General features: G+C 42.0%; 1 protein-coding gene across 1 annotated transcript in view; it reads left to right on the forward strand.

Annotated features, from left to right (window-relative positions):
- The window catches only part of BMPR1A (bone morphogenetic protein receptor type 1A), a 79,533-nt gene that overhangs the window by 41,436 nt on the left and 17,829 nt on the right, over positions 1–20,268 (forward strand). Inside the window, exons 2-8 of the mRNA XM_087702273.1 lie at positions 5,679–5,881; positions 12,868–13,030; positions 14,104–14,206; positions 16,950–17,046; positions 18,185–18,284; positions 18,995–19,139; positions 20,070–20,262. Of these exons, the coding sequence (XP_087558399.1) occupies positions 5,821–5,881; positions 12,868–13,030; positions 14,104–14,206; positions 16,950–17,046; positions 18,185–18,284; positions 18,995–19,139; positions 20,070–20,262 (862 nt within the window). The 5' untranslated portion in view covers positions 5,679–5,820. The remainder of the gene's footprint in view (positions 1–5,678; positions 5,882–12,867; positions 13,031–14,103; positions 14,207–16,949; positions 17,047–18,184; positions 18,285–18,994; positions 19,140–20,069; positions 20,263–20,268) is intronic.

Below are 20,268 nucleotides of genomic sequence, written 5' to 3' on the forward strand. Positions count from 1 at the left end.
CGTGTGCACACTGGGAACAGGCTCCAGCTGTTCATCTGCCTCACTGACATCTGACTCTGAAGGCAGCTGATACCTAAAGAATTTAATGCGGACATTAATGGGAAGGCAGCCCCAACTCTGCCTCTGACACAGAGCCCTCATCAGAGCCTTCCTCAGACTCCAAGACTGGCCCATGTTCCTCCCCAACCTCCTCATTGTCCTAACAAATTACAACACAGGACTTCATCCTTTCCCCAGGAATGGGTAAGTTCATCCTCCACCCAGACTTCAAAAGTTGGCCTAAAATAGTGGTCACCACTGAGGTGTCCCACTCAGATTCCAGTGCTTCTTCAATTCCCACCCCCCCTCCACCAAGCTGTGAAGCAAGGCTCCCCTACAGCAGGAGATATATACTGTATTTTTCAGAGTATAAGATGCACCTTTTCCCCCCAAAATAGAGGTTGAAAATCTGGGTGCCCCTTATATACTGAATACAGCATTTTTGGCCTCCCGAAAATCTGCCCCCTTCGCAAAAATCAATGTGCAGAGGGTTTGGGAGGCCTGCAAAGTGGTCTTGAGGGCTGGGAAGGGCAAAAAAGAGCAAAAAACTGGCTGACTGGAGCACTCTACAAGCCTCCCAAAGCTTATGCATGCCCTGTTTTTTGCAAAAAATGGGCCCATTTTTGCTCATTTTTTGGGCCCTTCCCCCGTCCCCAGAGCATTTTTCAGACCTCTCAAACTCTCTTCATACCCCGCTTGGTGTATGTACCCTTTGCATGTACAATGCACCCCAGGCATGCGCGGCAGAGACCCAAAGACCAGCTGGCCGACAAGAGGCATGCGGATGTGCGGCAGACTGAATTGGGGCGATAGCTCACGTGCCATCAGAGAGGGTGCCGTGTGCCACCTCCGGCACACGTGCCATAAGTTTGCCATCATGGTTCTAATCCAACCCCCTGCCCAAGCAGGAGACCCCCTGGCCTATACTATTCTGGACAAATGGCTGTCCAAACTCTTTTTAACAACCTCCAGTGATGGAGCAGCCACAATGTCTGGGGGCAAGCCATTCAACTGTCAGGAAATTTCTTCTTCGTACTAGATTGCACCTCTCCTTGATTAGTTTTCATCCACTGCTTCTTGTTCAGGTGCTTTGGAGAATAGCTTAACTCCCCCCTCTTCTTTGTGGCAACCCCTTAAATATTGGAAGACTGCTATCATATCACCCCTAATCCTTCTTTTCACCAGACTGGACATACCCAGTACACTCTTTGTCTGGATTTCTATTGGATCCCAGTGGGCGTAAAAAAATATTGGAAAACTTTTGATACCCTTGGCTAAATGCATGCCAAAGGAGAAAGCTCAAACTATATATTTGTGGGTTCTTGGGTGCTAACCCTTCTACCATCCACCAGTGGTTTTACATGAAAAATCACAGCTGGAGCTGGTGTTGGTGTGGCGTTCTGTTTTACACACAGGTTAAACATCCTTTTAATGAAACTCTTTGAACTCAGCATCAAAGGGACATTAGAAGATTTTTAAACTGAGGAATTTAGGAGATGGGAAGGGACAAAATATCCAAATGTGCCTCCTTGCTAAAGTTCTGCATAACTGTTTTGTTGTCCACTGGGATCTCAAAACACAAAACCATCTCCTGAAACGAGGCAGTGCTTAACAGTATACGGGGAAATATTCTTGCAAACATTTGTTTTTCTTTGTGTCCTGAGTTGTATAACAGCCATTTTCACCATCTTCCAAAGGTGAGGTAAGAGTTTTGTATTACGCCAAGCCTTTAATGGCCAGGAGATAAGCAAGAGTTTATTTCAGCCTGTGTGTGTTTTGTCCTTGTTGATAGGACAGGTTATAAATCAAGTGTGTTAGCACTCAATATACCAGGGATATAAGTGAGTACAGCCCACCAATCTGGAAAGATAAGGTCAGTTAGCTAAATCCCGGGTGCTTATAGAAGTGAGCAGGGTACAGATTCTGTGTAAGTGACAAATACTAGGTATTGTCCACAAGTATCCATCATGCCTAGGCCATGAAAACCTGATTTGAAGCTTAAAATCAGTTGGCTGTTCAAAAGGAGAAGCAAAAAGTCAAAACTATTGAAAGCCCACCTGTTAAAATGCTGTTTCTAAAATGAATAAAAAGCAACACTTATGAAACTATTTGCATCTAATCGGCTTGGTTTTTAATTTGGGGGGCTTGGTAGGGTGAATTTGATTTCAATCATGTCGATTTAAATCTCAATTTAAATCATGATTTAAATCACTAATAAAAAAGGCTTGATTTAAACTGACTTGATTTAAATCATATTTTTTAAAGAGCAACTATCATCTCTGACCCGCAGCTCTGACCCACTGTTGACTCACTGACAGTCCCAATATTGCAGAATATACAGCCTCATGCTACATAACTCAGCTCCATTTCATGCTGAATAAACTACATTAATAATGTACCTTAAATAGAAAACTATATTTAGATTATATTAAGCATTTTATTAAAATAAATTTGATGATAATCCTAAAAATCTGATTTAAATTTTTAAAAATCTGATTTAAATTTTAAAAAATCTGATTTAAATTTTAAAAAATCTGATTTAAATTTTAAAAAATCTGATTTTTTTATTTTTTTAGATCAATTTTTATCCACGCTGCTTGTTAGGCCTCCAATGACCTGCTTACTTTTATTCCTGATTTTCATCATTTTTTTTTTCACTTTCCCATAAGGTTTGGTATGTTTCAATATACTTTTTGTATATGCTAAACCTTGGCTGCTTATAAATTGAAATACACACAAACACCCCATATGCATGCTTTTCAAATATAACATTTTTTAAAATGTCTAATAACTCTCGGTGTTGAAGTGAAAGTACAATACTTTGCTACTGAATATTTTTCCAGTTGATTTCCAAATAGGGGGTGAGACAGTGGTGGGTTCTGGGAAATACGGCCTGGTACAGGCATACCGGTGGTAGCTGGGGGCAGTAGCCTGCGCGACCTCCACTGAGCAGCTAGGTGTCACAGAGCGGTGGCGTGTATATGCGTGTGTAGCGTGTGGGCCCGACGAGGACGCCCAGCCATGTGCGCAACATACAGCTGCGACCGGATCCGGAACCCACTACTGGGATGAGGCTTAAAGATTTTTTTAAAAAATTTCTGTTTCGCTTTTTATTGAACAAACAAAACTTCAAAGCAAAACAGGAAAATAAGTGCCAGGACAGACACAAATGCTTCCAAATAGTTACATACAAATATGAATCTAAATATAGTAAACATTAGTGTTTATGCGTCTACCTAGAGTGAACACCCTTAAAGAAGCATTGTTAGTATGGGAATGGAACCACGGTTCAGATAGGAACAAATGTTGAGACTCTGGAAAGAGTGCAGAGAAGAGCAACAAGAATGATTAAGGGATTGGAGGCTATAACATACAAAGAGTGGTTACAGGAATTGGGTATGTCTAGTCCAGGAGCGTCAAACTCGATTTCATTGAGGGCCACATAAGGAGTGAGCTCCCGTTACTTGTCACAGCTTCTGCCAACCTAGCAGTTCGAAAGCACGTAAAAATGCAAATAGAAAAATAGGGACCACCTTTGGTGGGAAGGTAACAGTGTTCCGTGCTCCTTCGATGTTTAGTCATGCCAGCCACCTGACCATGGAGACGTCTTCGGACAGCGCTGGCTCTTCTGCTTTGGAACAGAGATGAGCACCACCCCCTAGAGTTGGGAACGACTAGCATATATGATCATGGGGAACCTTTACCTTTATCTCCTGCTCAAACAAGGGGGATGATATAGAAGACCTCCAAGGTCCTTTCCAACTCTATTATTCTAGGTTTCAAATGTGCTCTTGCTTGTAAAGTTGTTCAAACTTGTTTGCTTTTAAGTTTTGACACTGAGTTTTTATGCCTTACCTCGCGCTGTGAATAGGCCTAGATTTGGGTATTCCTAGCTAAGTTGGTCCAAGCAATCATCAGATAAATTGGCTTATTCCTTGTGTCAGGAAGGTATTTTTTTTCTTGATTACTAAAGTCACGGATGTGTGAAAAGTAGGCCATAGGTTGAAGGCCATGTGCCCCTTCCATCTGCAAATTAGGCCTGCAGACGCCGCTGAGCATTCCCAGTAATTTGCTGCCCTGTTAAATGACTACGAAGCAGTCATTAAACTCCGAAGTCCTTGGATCCTGCCAAAAGAGAGATTGAATTATTTATGACAGAAGCAGCTATCAATAGTAATTACAGCACATCCTTGCACAAATCCAGATTTTTTATTTCAAGAATAAGACCAGGCTGACAGGGGTCAGGGGGTCAAACTCACTCAGATAAGAGCCCCCCCTCAAAGGCAAAATCCGTATCTGAACACAGAATCTGTATTGTCCGCATTAAACTCTTTAGGTATTCAAATGGCTATTTATTTCTTTAAGACTATGTTTGCCTCTATTAAAATCATTGAAGGAACTTTTTAATATGATCACTTTTCCTTCTTTAATCCAATAGGATGATTTGAAGCAGAAGAGCAACTTCACACACCCCTTTTTTGTGGGCCTAAACATGGAGTTTTCAAAATGTCATTTTTAATAAATGCGTTTTTATTTTGAACATGGATTAGCATGAGGTGACATAAAACTGCTGCTTTTCCTAGACTATGGCAAAAGATGTGTTCTCTTTACTGAAATATTCTTCTTTCAATTTTGAATCATTTTGAGCTTGTTAGGATCTTAGAATAAGATGGCCATGAACCACTGAAAATCCTTCTTTTTCCTCACTAGAAAGAGAAAGACCTACCCATTGGGGGGCATTGATTATGTACCGTATTTTTCGGAGTATAAGACGCACCTTTTTCCCTCAAAAAAGAGGCTGAAAATCTGGGTGTGTCATACACTGAATACAGCATTTTTTTGCCTCCTGAAACCCTGGGCTGTTTTTTGCTCAAATTTGTTCTCCCCCCCCCACCCCCAAGTCACCAGGAGCACTCTAAAAGCTTCCTAAGGGCTATTCATGCCCTTTGCTTGGGGGAAAATGGGCCAGTTTTGGGAGGTTTGCAGAGTGAAAAAACTTTTTTTTTTTAATTTGCCTCTTCAAAACCTTGGTGTGTCTTCTACTCCAAAAAATACAGCACATAGAAGTACATAAATTCATGTTCTGGCCATTGCAGCTGATATAGATTCACTCAGTCAATGTGTATAAAATACAAGGGCTATTTTAGTTTGTCTATATCAGGGGTTGGCAACACACTCAAAGAGTCATTTGGACTTGTTTCCCACAGAAAAGAAAATACCGGGAGCCACAAAATCCTTCCCGTGCCTGACTGTTTTATGAGGGGCCACAAAAGTAGTCTATGTAGTTGAATTAAACATTCTGTTTTCTTCTGAAACTTTTCTGTTCTTGGATTTATTCATGGTTGGCCTACCGGGGGTCGAAAAGATCAATAAATTGTGTGCCGGTGGGTGTCTCACATTGGTGGTTGTGACACATATTTTGAACAACAGATAGCCGCAGTAGAGGGATGAAAGAGCCACATGCGGCTCCAGAGCCACAGGTTACTGACCCCTGGTCTCTATATATAGACAATATATATTGTCTTTATATACTTATTTTAAGACCTTGTTATGTATTAGCCATGTGAAACTTTTTTATTCCTTTCAGATGATGGACTTTATTATCTATTCAAATTTTTTTGTTTCATTTCTTTTTTCAGAAGAAAAACTGGAAGAATTAAATGTTGGATTCAGCTGACTGCCAAACTGCTCAGATTTCTCTGAAGAGTCCGGCTTGAAAGCTTGTCAAGAGCTGAACGATTTGCCAAACCTGACAGTGCAGAAAAGCTTTAATTACAAGCCATGATCAATTCAAGAGTTTCCATCAGATTACTGGGGTTCTACGCATTCCTCGTTTTTCAAGGTAAAGTTGCGCTTTTACAACTTCAGGTTTTAAGAAATGGTCTTGATGCCCAAAATGCCCAATAGAGTTACTGCTATATTTGGTTTGCAGTTTGAAATACAGTGATAAGCTCCTGCAAGCTTCCAAACTTTTAATGAAAACTAAAAGCTACAAAATACTACAGGACTCTGGCATGAGAGCTAACACCTGCCTGTGGTTAAAAAGTATGTTTACTTACGTGTCTACATTGTTTAGTTGGAGATTTGAGATAAAATTAATTTAATTGTCATGTGCTTCTTAATTAGATATAAGATTAGGAATTTCAGTTGCTGTAAATACAAGAGAAGTGAAGTAGAATTTGTGAGCATAGATGATAAATTGAATAAGGAAACAGCAATAAGGATTTTTGTTATTTGAAATACAATTACTGCTAGACTTTCATTTAACATTTATGGATATTTTTTTTTAAAAAAAATATGTTGGTTGTCTTGCTTTTAAATACATATGCAAATAAAAAGTTCCCAAATGAACTTCTAGCAATGTATAGTATGAAATTTAGAATAAAGCACAAAATACTTAACATCATCCTATCTTAAATTACCAGGATTACATTAGCATAAGTGTCTCCCTGCAATAAGATCTAACTTTTGAGAAGTTGTGAAGAGTCTGAGAAAGGAATATAACAGAGGCTGGGCGTAAGCCAGTGATAGCTAACCTTTTTGCCATCGCATGCCAAAAGCGGGGTGAGCATGGGGGGAGTGTCATATGCGCGCAACACCCTTCCCCTCCCGCTCTTGGAGCGTGATGGCACAGTGAACCCGTTTTTTGTCCTCCCCAGGCTCCAGAGGCTTTCTAGGAGCCGAGGGGGGTGTGTGAAAATGGTCTCTCCCGCCCTGCCGCAGGCCCTCCAGAGGCCGGAAATGGACCATTTTCCAACTTCCAGGTTGCCCGTAGGGCTGTTTTTCGCCCTCCAGAGCGAGAAAAACAGCCAAAAATGAAGGCCAAAATCAGCTAGCAAGGGCAACGCCTCACGTGCCCTAAGAAATGCTTCCCCGTGCCAACTGTGGCATGCATGCCATAGATTCACCATCACGAGCCTAAGCATTCAAGAGGTAGCAAGGAAATCCATTTTATAAATAGCAGTTCAGTTCAGGTGCCCAGAAATCTCGGGGAAAACCCTTTATATTATGTCAAAGGGACTCCGTTTTAATGAAGTCACTATAAATGAGGCTTGAAACTTCCTTCTGCAGTTTCCAAGATTCTGTACAGGTCATTCTCAATTTCCAAAGTTCATTTAGCGACCATTCATAGTTACAACAACTCTGGAAAAAAGGGAGTTCTAACCATTTTTGACACTTAACGACCGTTGGAGCATCTCTGTGGTCACAAGATGAAAACTCAGATGCTTGGCAACTATTCCTATTTATGACCACCATTGCAGCGTCCCAGGATCATGTAATCATATTTTGTGACCTTCTAATGAGCAAAGTCAAGAGGAAGCCAGATTCACTTAACAACAGTGTCACTAACTTAACAACTGCAGTAATTCATTTTACGCCTGTGGCAAGAAGGACCGTTAGATGGGGCAAAACTCACTTCACAAATGTCTTGCTTAACAACATAAATTGTGGGCTCAGTTGTGGTCATAAGTTGATTTACTTCAAGAGTGGTATTAAAGATACCTTATGGAGGTCCATGTAGTTCTTGCTATTCTGATCCTGCCCAGCTGTGTGAGCTTGTCTACAAGTTATCCCAGTCATTTAAATTTTCATTGCCATCCCTAACACTAGGCAGATTCCCTATGAATCTTGCTGGGAAAGAGGTTTCACAGGTTAAGAAATACATTAGAGAAACATTTTTAGGGCCTTAACTGAAAGCGTCAGCATATATAATGGGGGGGGAATCATAAGTACCGTATTTTTTGGACTATAAGATGCTCCGGACTATACGACGCACCCAGCTTTTGGGGAGGAAAACAAGAAAAAAAATCTCCCTCTGCCTCCCAGCAATTTGCCTCCTTTAAACAAACAGCAAACAACCTGGTCACCTTCAGCACAGCCTGATTTAGCATAAGCAGCTGATTGGCAGTTGGATTGGCCTCCTGGAATACCTCCAATCAGCTGTTCCAGGCTGCGGGGATTGCCACTGCCACCTATCGCCGCCTCCACGCACCCCATTTTTGACCTCCATATGTCCCGTTTTTGGCCTCCACATGCCCCATTTTTGGCCTCTTCACACCCCATTTTTGGCCTGTCCGCGCTGCCACCACCACCAATTCCTGTATCTTTGAAGTGCCCATAAATGGGACATGCGGAGGCTGAAAATGGAGTGCACGGAAGCAGTGGTGGGCGGCAGCAGTGGTGGCGGCAATGGGCGGTTGCAATCCCCACAGCCTGGAACAGCTGATCAGAGGTGTTCTGGGAGGCAGATCCAACTGCCAGTCAGCTGCTTGTGCTAAATCAGGCTATGCTGAAGCTGACCATGCGGTTTGCTGCAAGGAGGCAAATTGCTGGGAGGCAGAAGCCAAAGGGTGGGCGCCTGTGGGTAGGCAGGGCTTTTGCAACATTCTCTCTCTCTAAGACCACAGACATTTCCACCCACTTTTTTTTTGGGGGGGGGGTGTCTTATACACAGTAAAATACGGTATATGGGTAGATGATAACAGAATAACAGAGTTGGAAGAGACCTTGAAGGGTTTCCAATCCATGCATGGGATCCTATACCATTTCAGACAATTTGGCTGTGTCCAGTCTCTTCTTAGAATCCTCCATTGATGGAGCACCTAGGACTTCTGGAGGCAAGCTGTTCTCCTGGTTAATTGTTTAGTTTAGTTTTAGTTTAATAAGATTTGTATGCCGCCAACTCCCTTGGGACTCTGGGCGGCTTACAGGCAAGGTAAAAAGAAACAATTAAAAATAAAAAAATAAAAAATACAATTGTTAAAATTCCACATCATGCATTCCGTCTAAGTGGGGCTGGATATTGATCAACAGCCCCAGGCCTGCCGGAACAGCCAGGTCTTGGTGGCTTTATGGAAGGCCGGGAGGGTGGTAAGGGTCCGGATCTCTACGGGATCCTCACTGTTAGGAAGTTTCTCCTTAATTCCAGATTGCATCTTTCCTTAATTAGTTTCCATCCGTTGCTGATTGTCCTGCCTTCAGGTGCTTTGGAGAATAGGTTGACCCATCTTCTTTGTGACAGCCCCTGAGATATTGGAACCGATAGAGATATTGTGACCGATATCATGTCACCCCTAGTTCTTCTTTTCATTAAATTAGACAGGCCCGGGTCCTGATATATGCCCGTGCCATAAGTTCGTCAATATTTAAGTACGTTTGTCTCACATAGTTGTCTGGTGGTGGGTTCCTTGGAGCAGTGTGCTACTTAAACAAGCACCAACTTCAGTTGTGCATCCTATTAACAGGCGTGCCAAATTTATTTGTATAATATTTATTCTGATTTCGTTCCTGGCCGTTTCCACACGTGAATGCAAGTGTGATGTTTGTGGTTTATGTCAGTCCACTTAAGTGGTTCTTTTGCCGTTATTTGTTATTTATTTTCAGTCAGTGTGATTTAATGATTTCCCTGGTTTTCAGTCAATGCAGTTATTGGGAAATCAAGAACAGTGTTTAGAAACCATCAGCACTAATGATCTCAGATCCATTTGAAGTATTAGATTATTGCAGCTGATTTCCTTGTCAACAAACACTGAGACAGGAAGATGAAAATGCAAATAGAGTAGAGTAGAATGCAGAATAGAATAGAATAGAATAAAGGGACCTTGGAGGTCTTCTAGTCCAACCCCCTGTTCAAGCACGAACCTACAGCACGTGTGCCACAGTTGGCATGCAGAGCCCTCTATGTGGGCATGCGTGCCATCGCCCCAGCATAGACAAAAACACTGCCGCACATGCACCAAAGCAAGCAATGGGCAGAACAGGGCTTTGATTGGTGGATGCAGTTTTCATTGCACACCTCCCATTCAAGTTGATAGACAGCCAGGGACCTCTTTGCGAATGGTCCCCACTCCTTTCCTTCTATTTTGAAAAACCTTCCCTGGCCTTTTGCTTTTTCCACCCCCAACTCCCTGCAGTAGTTGTCATGTGCTTGCCTTCTTTCAAAAATTACACAGATACACAAGCAAATAACCTGTGTGTTGATGAGACCTAATTGCAAAGAAGTGTGTGTGAGAGAGAAAGACTAGACTAGAGGGATCTTGCACATCGCTCTCTGTCTCTGCAGCAATAACAGATCCCATGCTGCCCATTTCCTTGCCCCATGCTTGGTCCCCGGGGTGTGTTCTTTTCCTGTGGCAGGATTGTTTCCGTTCACGTGCAGAGTGCCTTTCAAATCAACCCCTGCAATGACAGCTCATTGAATCAATGCTTTGGCTCCAAAGGAAAACCTTTATAGTAATATAAAGGAGAGGAGGAGATGTTTTATATGATAGGTTTGTCAGTTTGTAGAAATAGCGGTTGTATTTCCGATAATTTAGAGCTAAGAATTCCAGTTTCTTTCAACTACGCTTTATTCCAATGTTTCTCAACCGTGTCAACTTCAAGATGAGTAGATTTGAACTCCCAGAATCCCCCAGCTTGGGAATTCTGGGAGTTGGAGTCCACCCATCTTGAAGTTGACACGGTTGGGAAATACTGCTTTATTTCATGCACTGAAAACAGTGAAAACCTTTATCTTTACTTTGTTTTAAACTGGAAACTCAGCATGTGCTTGTTTGTTTGACATATGGAGAAAATGTCCTTAGATTGAACTTTGCTGTAAAACTAGACTTTGCCTATTTAATATTTGTGTAGACATTGAGATAGTGTGTGTGTGTGTGTGTGTGTGTGTGTTGTGTACTGGCTTCTGCCCTTGGGATGCAGCTGAGATGTTTTAGGCCAGAGAAATGAAATTACTGGAAAAGAGAATTCTTTGTCCTTGCCATAAACTTTTCAAATAGTTTTGTCCCATTACGGTATAAAATTACCTGCTGAACGAAATGTAGGGGCTTCTCCAACCAATTTCATTGTATTTAATTACAATGACAATAAAGATTATACTTATATTCATTCTGCATTGTGCCCGTGGTTACGAGATTGTCTCAAAGAATATCAAAGTCACATGTATATTACTTAAATATCCCTGATCATAATCTGTCATTAGCACGGAATACTACAGAATGCAAAGCCTATCTGTGGCACAGCTGATCAGGGTGGATAAAAATCGATTTTTTAAAAAAAATAAAAATAAATTAAAATCGGATTTTTAAATCAAATTTATTTTAATAAAATGCTTATGAAGTAAAAATCTATCTAAAGATAATTTTCTATTTAAAATACATTCATAATTTAGTTTATTCAGCAGTATATGGAGCTTAATTATGTAGCATGAGGTTGTACATTCTGCAATATTGGGACTGTCGGTGAGTCAACAGCGGATCAGAGGAGCAGCCGCTGCGGGACAGTGACTCTTTAAAAATCATGATTTAAATTGAGTTGATTTAAAACAAGCCTTTTTACTGGTGATTTAAACAGTGATTTAAATGAACTTGATTTAAATCAAATCCACCCAGCTGATAAAATGAAAGTATTCTGCATTCCCCCCCCCTTTTGGGGGGGGGGCTTGAGATCATTCCCATAGGTTTGACAGAGATTGTGGACTGATGTTGAAATCCTAGGTTGCATTAACAGAGGGATAGAATCAAGATGACGTGAAGTATAAGTACCACTACTATAAAGCCTTAGTAAGACCCCACTTGGAATAGTGCATCCAGTTTTGGTAGCCACAATATGAAAAAGATGTTGAGACTCTGGAAAGAGGACAGAGAAGAGTAACAAGGATGACTAGAGGACTGGAGGCTAAAACATGAAGAACAGTTGCAGGAACTGGGTATGTCTAATCTAATAAAAAAGAGGAGTAGGAATGACATGATAGCAGTTTTCCAATATTTGAGGGGCTGCCACAAAGAAGAGGGGATCAACCTTTTTTCCAAAACACCAGAAGGCAAGACAAGCAATGGATGGAAATTAATCAAGGAGAGAACCAAGCCTAGAAATAAGGAGAAACTTCCTGACAGTGGGAACAATTAACCAGTGCAAGAGGTTGCCTTCAGAGGTTGTGGGTGCTCCATCACTAGAGGTTTTTAAGAAGAGACTGAGACCTATTGGAGTGGTATCGAGTCTCCTACTTGAGCAAGGGATTGGATTAGACCTCCAAGATCCCTTCCAATTCCGTTTTTCTGTTATATTTGTGTTTCATCTCTTGTTCTGACTGTCCTCAAATTACCGTATTTTTTGGAGTTTAAGACGCACCGGAGTATAAGACGCACCAAGATTTTGAAGAAGCAAATAATAAAAAAAGGTTTTGCACTTTACAGACCTCATGAAAATGGGCCCGTTTTTTGTCAAAAAAAAGGGCATGCATAGCCTTTAGGAGGCTTGTAGAATGCTCCTGGGGACTGAGGCGGGGCAAAAACAAGCAAAAATGGGCCCTTTTCCACAAAAATGGGCCCATTTTCTTTGTCCCAAAAAGGGCATGAATAGCCTTTAGGCTTATAGAATGCTCCTATGGGCTGGGGGTGGGGCAAAATTAAGCAAAAAGACTGCCTGTTTTTCGCTCATTTCTGCCCTCCCCAGCCCCCAGGAGCACTCTGGAAGCTTTCTAAAGGCTATTCACAACCATTTTTGTTTGTGGGAGAGCGGTTCGGGAAGCAAAAAAAGCTGCATTCAGTGTATAAGATGCACCTAGATTTTCAGCCTCTTTTTTCAGGAAAAAAAGGTGCGTCTTATACTTCGAAAAATACAGTAAGCTTGGAATTCAGTTCCATGGTGATTCAGTGTTGCTTTGGTACAAGAAAACCTGCTGTGGTTAGAGTGTGTGCTTCTTAGGGTTTTCTGAAATAAGAAGCCCAAAAGATCCAGTGACCCTAATGCCATCCCAAGTGTTTAAACCTTCTCTGCACAATGGGCTTGCAGCAAAATGGACTAACTTCCTTTGGGAATATCCCACAGGCTGGAAACAAGACGGCATGATCCATGCAGCAGGAATAAAGACAGAGCCTGGCCAGCAGAAACAGGAAGATGGGGTGACAGTAGCCCCAGAGGATATCATGCCTTTTTTACAGTGCTACTGCTCCGGTCACTGTCCAGAAAACGCCATTAATAACACATGCAAGTAAGTATTGCAGACATAATGAAGACCTGGTGAGAGGAGAGGCTTCAACATCATTTCCCCTCCCTAGTTCTTAATTCCTTATACCTTGGTGATTAAATAATTGCTTTCTTATTTGGAAATATTTCAGAAATTTCAAGATGCAACATTTTAACGCCTTAGCATTAAAAGATGTGATTTTAAAACTTGCAGTTTTTTATTGCCCTCTAGTGGTTATATCTGTATCAACTCTGCCAGGATTTAACATGTGCAGACATGAAATTATTTCAAACACATTATAATTCTAGAGGCATAGAAAGTGGTTGTTCCTATATGCACTGGTGGGATTCAAATAATTTAACAACCAGTTCTCTGCCCTAATTATTTCTTCCAACAACCAGTTCACCAAACTGCTCAGAAACTTAACAACCGGTTCTTCCGAAGTGGTGCGCACTGGCTGAATCCCACCACTGCCTATATAGGATTGAAATCCAAATTTCAGATTAGAAAAATGGAGCCATAAATGTATTTCTAGTTGTCGCCCTGTTCAGCATCTTCTATTTGCAGCTAGTTTCATTTCCCATCAGAGTAGCATACACTGCTAGTGTTAGAACAAGGGTGTCAAACTCAAGACCCGGGAGCCAGATCTGGCCTGCGGGGTACTTAGATCAAGACCATGAGGCCATCCTGGAAACAGCAAAGGACCGACCAGTGGTGCCTTTGCCAGTGAAAACGGGGTCCTGAGCTCCGTTTTTGGCTGCGAGGGCCTCCTGCAATCCTCTGCCAGGAAAGTGAAACTCTGTTTTTGCTGGCAGAGTGTTGCAGGAGGCTATCGCAGCCCGAAACGGAGCTTGGGACCCCATATTTGCTAGCAGAGCACTTGGGCCACCACAGGCGCCGATATGAGTTGTGTCGAGCTGGCCATGCCCATCCTGGCCATGCCCCCCCCCCAAGGTCAAACCCAACCCTGATGCGGCCCTCAAAGAAATCGAGTTTGACACCCCTGTGTTAGAGGGAGAAAAAAACAACACTGTTTGCTGAAGAGACTGGCTGAACGCAGCATTCAGAGAACTGAAGCGAGTTCATCTATTTTTCAGAACGAATGGACATTGTTTTGCCATCATTGAGGAAGATGAAAATGGAGAAAAAACTCTTTCTTCCGGCTGCATGAAATACGAAGGTTCGGACTTCCAGTGCAAGGTACCTCATGGCTGATTCTCTAAGTGGTTTCCAGAAATGAGGAAGGAGAAGCCATCGCTATTCACTTTCCCTAAAACTGCTTATCAATTTTTGTTAAAACCTAAGTGCTTGCTGCAGGCGAAGGACAGCATATTGATTTTTTTTCCCAAAAGATTTAAAAGGTTGCCACTTTTATCAAAAATAGTCTGAAAGTTGAGTCACAGCAACTAGATTTACTTTCTTGTTGTTTGAGATGTTTTTTCTGGCCATCGAAACAGCTTCAGTCTGAACCAATTGGTTATGGGAAGGTGCCAGCTTCTAAAATTCTTATTAATTAATTAATTAATTAAATTATTAGTAAAATGTCACCCTTACACCAATCTTAGAGTTTATTCCCCAAAGTGAGTGGCAATATGTTAGTAAAGGATCTCAGTCACCAGGTAGAATTCTCTGAAAGTTGAGTCATTGTTTGCTGCAAATCACACTCATGTGATGTCACACTTACCCCCTCAATGATTTACTTAATGACCACAACAGAACTGGTGTTGTGAGTCCTGCATGGTCACGTTATAGTTCATCTATGGACCATGTCACTTAATGGTTGCTGGTCCCAGTTGCCGTCAGTAAGGGAGAACTATCTATATGAGAGACCACCAAGCAATACCAGATCTACAGACTAGTATCTGAGAAGTTGGGAAAAGTTCCAGAACAAGGAGATGACAAACTAAATCCATGTTGTGGTTCAGAAGACCATTGTGATAGTTGCATGAGCTTTAGCTTAACTCTGAGGAAACTATTGTATATGTGAAAAGGCAGGCAGTGTTCTGACCTAGGCCTCCCAAGATCATGAAGCCGACTCCTCATCCCAATAAAACCTCTTTTATTTAGGTTAACGGGAATTTCTCTCCAGCAACATTTATCAGGCTTGGAGAGGTGCCAGGGTGATATCTTCCAAACGCCATGTTGTAGGAGCAATTACTTGGCAAGAAGTCAGGAACAGATCTTCACCCTAATAAATTGAACTAATTGTCTCCTGCAAACTCCCTTCCCCTTTCGCTCCTCTTTATTCCCTGTGGGAGGGGCCATTCACCGTCCACCTGTGCCTTTACTCCCAAGTCAGCCGCTGCTCTTTAGCTGTTCTCTTTGTCTGGCAATTCTGTGCTGAGCGCACTGTGAACAGGCTCCAGCTGTTCTTCTGCCCCACTGATGTCCGACTCCGAAGACAGCTGATAACTGTCAGACAGCCCTGGCCCCCTCTCTGCCGCCGATACAAAGCCCTCATCTGAGCCTTCCCCAGACTCTAGGACTGGCCCATGTTCCTCCCGAACTTCCTCACTATCCGAATCTGCCACTAGATGCACTGGCCCCTGACTGGCTACAACAGGCAAGATCAAATGGGTAGCTCTCAAAACGCCCTAGAGAAAATGGTGTATGTTCATGAAGTAGAAAATGCCAAATTGCACGCTGACTCTACCCATAGCTGGGAGTTTTGATCCTGACCGGTTCAAGTTGACTCCGCCTTCCATCTTTCCGAGGTCGATAAAATGAGGACCCAGATGGTCAGGGACAATATGCTGACTCTGTAAATCACTCAAAAAGTTCTGTAGACCACTGTGAAGGGATACATAAGTGCTATTGCTAAGTGAAGGTCACCGCTATGTCTACCTGACCTTCACATCACAACCTTTTGTGGCAGATCTCATTTCTCTATTTTAAATATTGTTTGGAAAGCAACAATATATACCAATGCCTGCTTTCCAGTGCTTTGTTGTAGATTCTTGAACATCTGTGCATGGTTGTGAAAATACATATGACTAGCTGATAGTCCAATGTACTTACTTTCTTGTGGCCTCTGACCATTAGTGACCAAATCATCTGTTGTTGTTTTTTTAACCTGTCTCAGAATTAGATGTGATACAGGAAGAATTGTCTCTGCCCTGTATCAGTGGGGCTGGAAAGATTCCCCTTGTTGCGATTGTGGTGCTGATCAGGAAACTATTAATAGCAATAGCAATAGCAGTAGACTTATATACCGCTTCATAGGCCTTTCAGGCCTCTCTAAGCGGTTTACAGAGAGTCAGCATATTGCCCCCAACAATCTGGGTCCTCATTTTACCCACCTCGGAAGGATGGAAGGCTGAGTCAACCCTGAGCCGGTGAGATTTGAACCGCTGACCTGCTGATCTAGCAGTAGCCTGCAGTGCTGCATTTAACCACTGCGCCACCTTGGCTCTTAAACATATTGTGCAAAATTATGCACAAAGGTCTGCACGAAGCAATGCCAGAGGCCATCGCCTCTGAATGTAGCTGAATTGGACATTCAGTTATGAGGCCAAGTTTTACATAGACTCAGAGGTGGGTTCCTACCAGTTCGGACCGGTTCAGCCGAGTAGGTAGTAACTCCGCCGGACACACGCCCGAACCGGTTCTATGCTTGGTGGCGCCATCTTGTTTTTCTGTTCTGCACATGCGCAGAACAATTTTCTTTGCAAAAATGTGGTTTTTTCCCCCTTTGCTAATGTGCGCATGCTTAGATCTTTCAAGGTGCAAGTGTGCATGCGCGCAGAGCAAACATTTTTGCACTTTGAACCGGTAGTAATGCCGGCAGGATTACCTCTGCATAGACTGTATATGCAGTGTGTGTGTGTGTGTTTATTTTACTTCTGCCATCATACTCTAAATAATAATAATTAACCGATGTGTGAATACATACATATATATCTATGTTCTTCTGCGCTGCTTCAGTGTGCAATTTCTTCTGTAGGATTCCCGAGTTGTTCTACGACGCCGTACCATTGAATGTTGCCGGACTGACTTCTGCAATCAAGATCTGCAGCCCACTCTACCCCCTTCTTCAACAAGTACTATGCTTGCTGATATATTGTGTGGGTGGGATCCACGGGGTAGTGGGCCTTTGCATGAAGATTTTGCCCATCTATTTTTAAACCTTGGTCTATCACTCAGTACTGTAAATTTTGGAGTATAAGACACACCAAGGTTTTGAAGAGACAGGGTTTTTTTTAAGGGGGTTTGCACTCTCCAAACCTCCCAAAAACGGCCCATTTTTCACAAAAATGGGCCCGTTTCCCCCCCCCCCAAAAGGCATGAATAGCCTTTAAGGGCCTTGCAGAGTGCTCCTGGGGAGTGGGGGCTCCCAAAATGAGCAAAAAACTGGCCTTTTTTTTGTGAAAATGGGCCCATTTTTTGTCAAAAATATTGCAGGCGTAGCCTTTATAGAGTACTCCTGGGGGCTGGGGGAAATCAAGCAAAAAAGAGTCTGTTTTTCACTCATTTCCGTCCTCCCCAGCCCCCAGGAGCTCTCTGAAAGCCTTCTACAGGCTCTGCACGACCATTTTGGTGAAGGGGGTGGGCTTCGGGAGGCAAAAAATGCTATATTCAGTGTATAAGACACACCCAGGTTTTCAGCCTCTTTTTTGAGGGAAAAATACAGTAGCTAATATCCAAGCAACAGAAGACTTCGCAGTTAGTTCTGAGCATAGTAAAACATAGTATAAAACTCTGGGGAAATGTAATATTGTTTACGTGAACATCAAATCAGATACTAGGCAGATTGCCTTGTTTCAAACCATCTCAAACCAGAGATCTATACCTTGTTAATTATGATCCCTGAAGAGTGAAATACCAGTTGAATAATAATTAGAGCCATAGATGATGACATTCCGTATACAGTTTATACACAAGAACTATTGCAAAATTGTATTACTGAAGGTAGATTGCAATAAGATTTGTCTAAATCTTGGCTGATAATTTCCGTGAGAGAGTTCTGCATTTAATTATGCTTATGTTAATGCAGTGTTTCTTAATAATGGCCACTTTAAGGTGTGTGGACTTCAACTCCCAGAATTCCACAGCCATATATCCTGGCTGAGGAATTCTGGGAGTTGAAGTCCACACATCTTAAAGTGGCCAAGGTTGAGAAATACTGTGTTAATGTTTGTTTGTTTGTTTGTTTGTTTGTTTGTTTGTTTGTTTGTTTAGATACCCTGTTTGATGGCAGCATACGTTGGATAGCTGTACTTATTTGCATGGCAGTCTGCATAATTGCGATGATTGCCCTCTTTGGCTGTTTCTGCTACAGGTAAACCATGTTGCAGCTTTAAGATGTTGCATTAAAACAGGATAGACTGGAAGTTTTAAAGGCAGTTTCGAGTTGAACCCAATTTGATTTATATCACTTTTGGTGGTTAAATGTGTAGAAAATTATATAAAGTGGAATAATACTCAGGACCTCCCACTACACAGTCTGTAGTGGAATGTAGGAAAAACTTTCAAGATTCATGGTCTTATTTGTGCTGGATATAAAATATTTTTAATGATTTGGAATCTGCATTCACCTATTTGCACGTTTAATGTTTATGGTTAATATATTCCTTTACATCATATAATCTTATATGAGATCCTGATGATATTTTGAGAAAATCTAGGTGATGATTTAAATTCATCTAATTTAGCTCCATTTATTTAGCTTGATATAAGTTAAATAGCTTCATAGTAAGATGAAGAAAAGACGTTTTGTATATTATATTGTTATCCAGAGATAGAAATTAGGGGGCTCATTTATCACATACTTAAACCATGCATTTGAGGTGAGACACAAACGCTGTTCAGTTATTCATTTCTGTTTCAAGTAGATAACAACTGCATAAAATCAACAATTAGGAAATTACTTACTAGTGTAAAAATGGAGAAAGTCTCTGGCATATAATTTTGAAATTACTTTTGACAAATTAGAATTTAGGTCATGAATGAAATCAAGATCCGTTGAATTGTAATCTGTTGTTCCTCCAGGCATTACTGCAAAGGGGTAGCAAAGAGACGACGTTACAATCGTGATTTGGAGCAGGATGAGGCCTTCATCCCAACTGGGGAATCATTAAAGGATCTTATTGACCAGTCCATCAGCTCTGGCAGTGGTTCAGGACTGCCTCTGTTGGTAAGCCTGTGGTTCAAGAGTTACGTTATTTATAGCAGACTTGTCAAGGTTTCTGCCACTAGGAAAGATGAGGTCCTGGCATGAAGGGTCAGTTTAACTGACTTTATCAGTTTAACTGATTTTTTGCTAATAACCCATCTTCTCAACTAACAATCAGTACCTGGTTAGAGCTAGATAAGATTCAACAAGTCTCAAAGCTGTTGGACTTAGCTTGTTTGTGGCTACGTAGGGATTCTAAACTGATCCTTCTTTTCACGCCAACCCCTGGCTCTGCCATGCCTTCTCCTACGGCCTAAAGCAGTGATGGTGAACCTTTTAGACACCCGAGTGCCCAAACTGTGCGCGTGCACATGCCCAAACTGAAAGGTGTGCCCGTGCATGTGGACATGCATGGGTGCATGCACTGATATGCGTGCATGCTCAGCAGAGACCCGAAGACCGGCGGGAGGCGGGACATCCCAACTGGCAGCGCAGCAAGAGGTAAGATCTTTTTCTTTCGTGAGCTTCTGTTTCATCCTTTGCAGGGAAACAGAAGCTCACGAAATAAACGCCACAGAGATCTGACCTTGGGTGACGGGTTGCATGCCAGCAGAGAAGGCTTTGGGTGTCACCTCTTGCACACATGCCATAGGTTCACCATCACGGGCCTAAAGCATTCTTGAAGAAAAACAAGCAAGATTAATTCAGTTCAAAGAATTTTGATTGCTACAATTGCTATATTCATTCCTGTTCTTTTCAGCTATGACATGTTTTAATTGAAAAGATAGCTGTTTTTGAACGAACCATTTACGTGCCTAATCTAAGAAATCCTCGAAGGGATCACCTTATTTTTTTTAGTTCATATCCTTTTTGTAAATAATAATAATAAAGCGTTCAAATGTGTCATCCACAGCTTGAGAATTCTGGGGTGCCTTTTTTTTCTTTTGTCAGGTGCAACGGACGATTGCCAAACAGATTCAGATGATCCAGCAGGTTGGAAAAGGGAGATACGGTGAAGTTTGGATGGGTAAATGGAGAGGGGAAAAGGTGGCTGTGAAAGTGTTTTCCACCCCCGAAGAAGCCAGCTGGTTTCGGGAAACAGAGATTTACCAGACAGTTCTTATGCGCCATGAAAATATTCTCGGTAAGC

Source organism: Thamnophis sirtalis, unplaced genomic scaffold (assembly GCF_051295495.1).
Source record: "Thamnophis sirtalis isolate CommonGarterSnake01/CBP01778 unplaced genomic scaffold, rThaSir2_p1.2 scaffold_15, whole genome shotgun sequence".
Classification (NCBI taxonomy): Eukaryota; Metazoa; Chordata; class Lepidosauria; order Squamata; family Natricidae; genus Thamnophis; species Thamnophis sirtalis.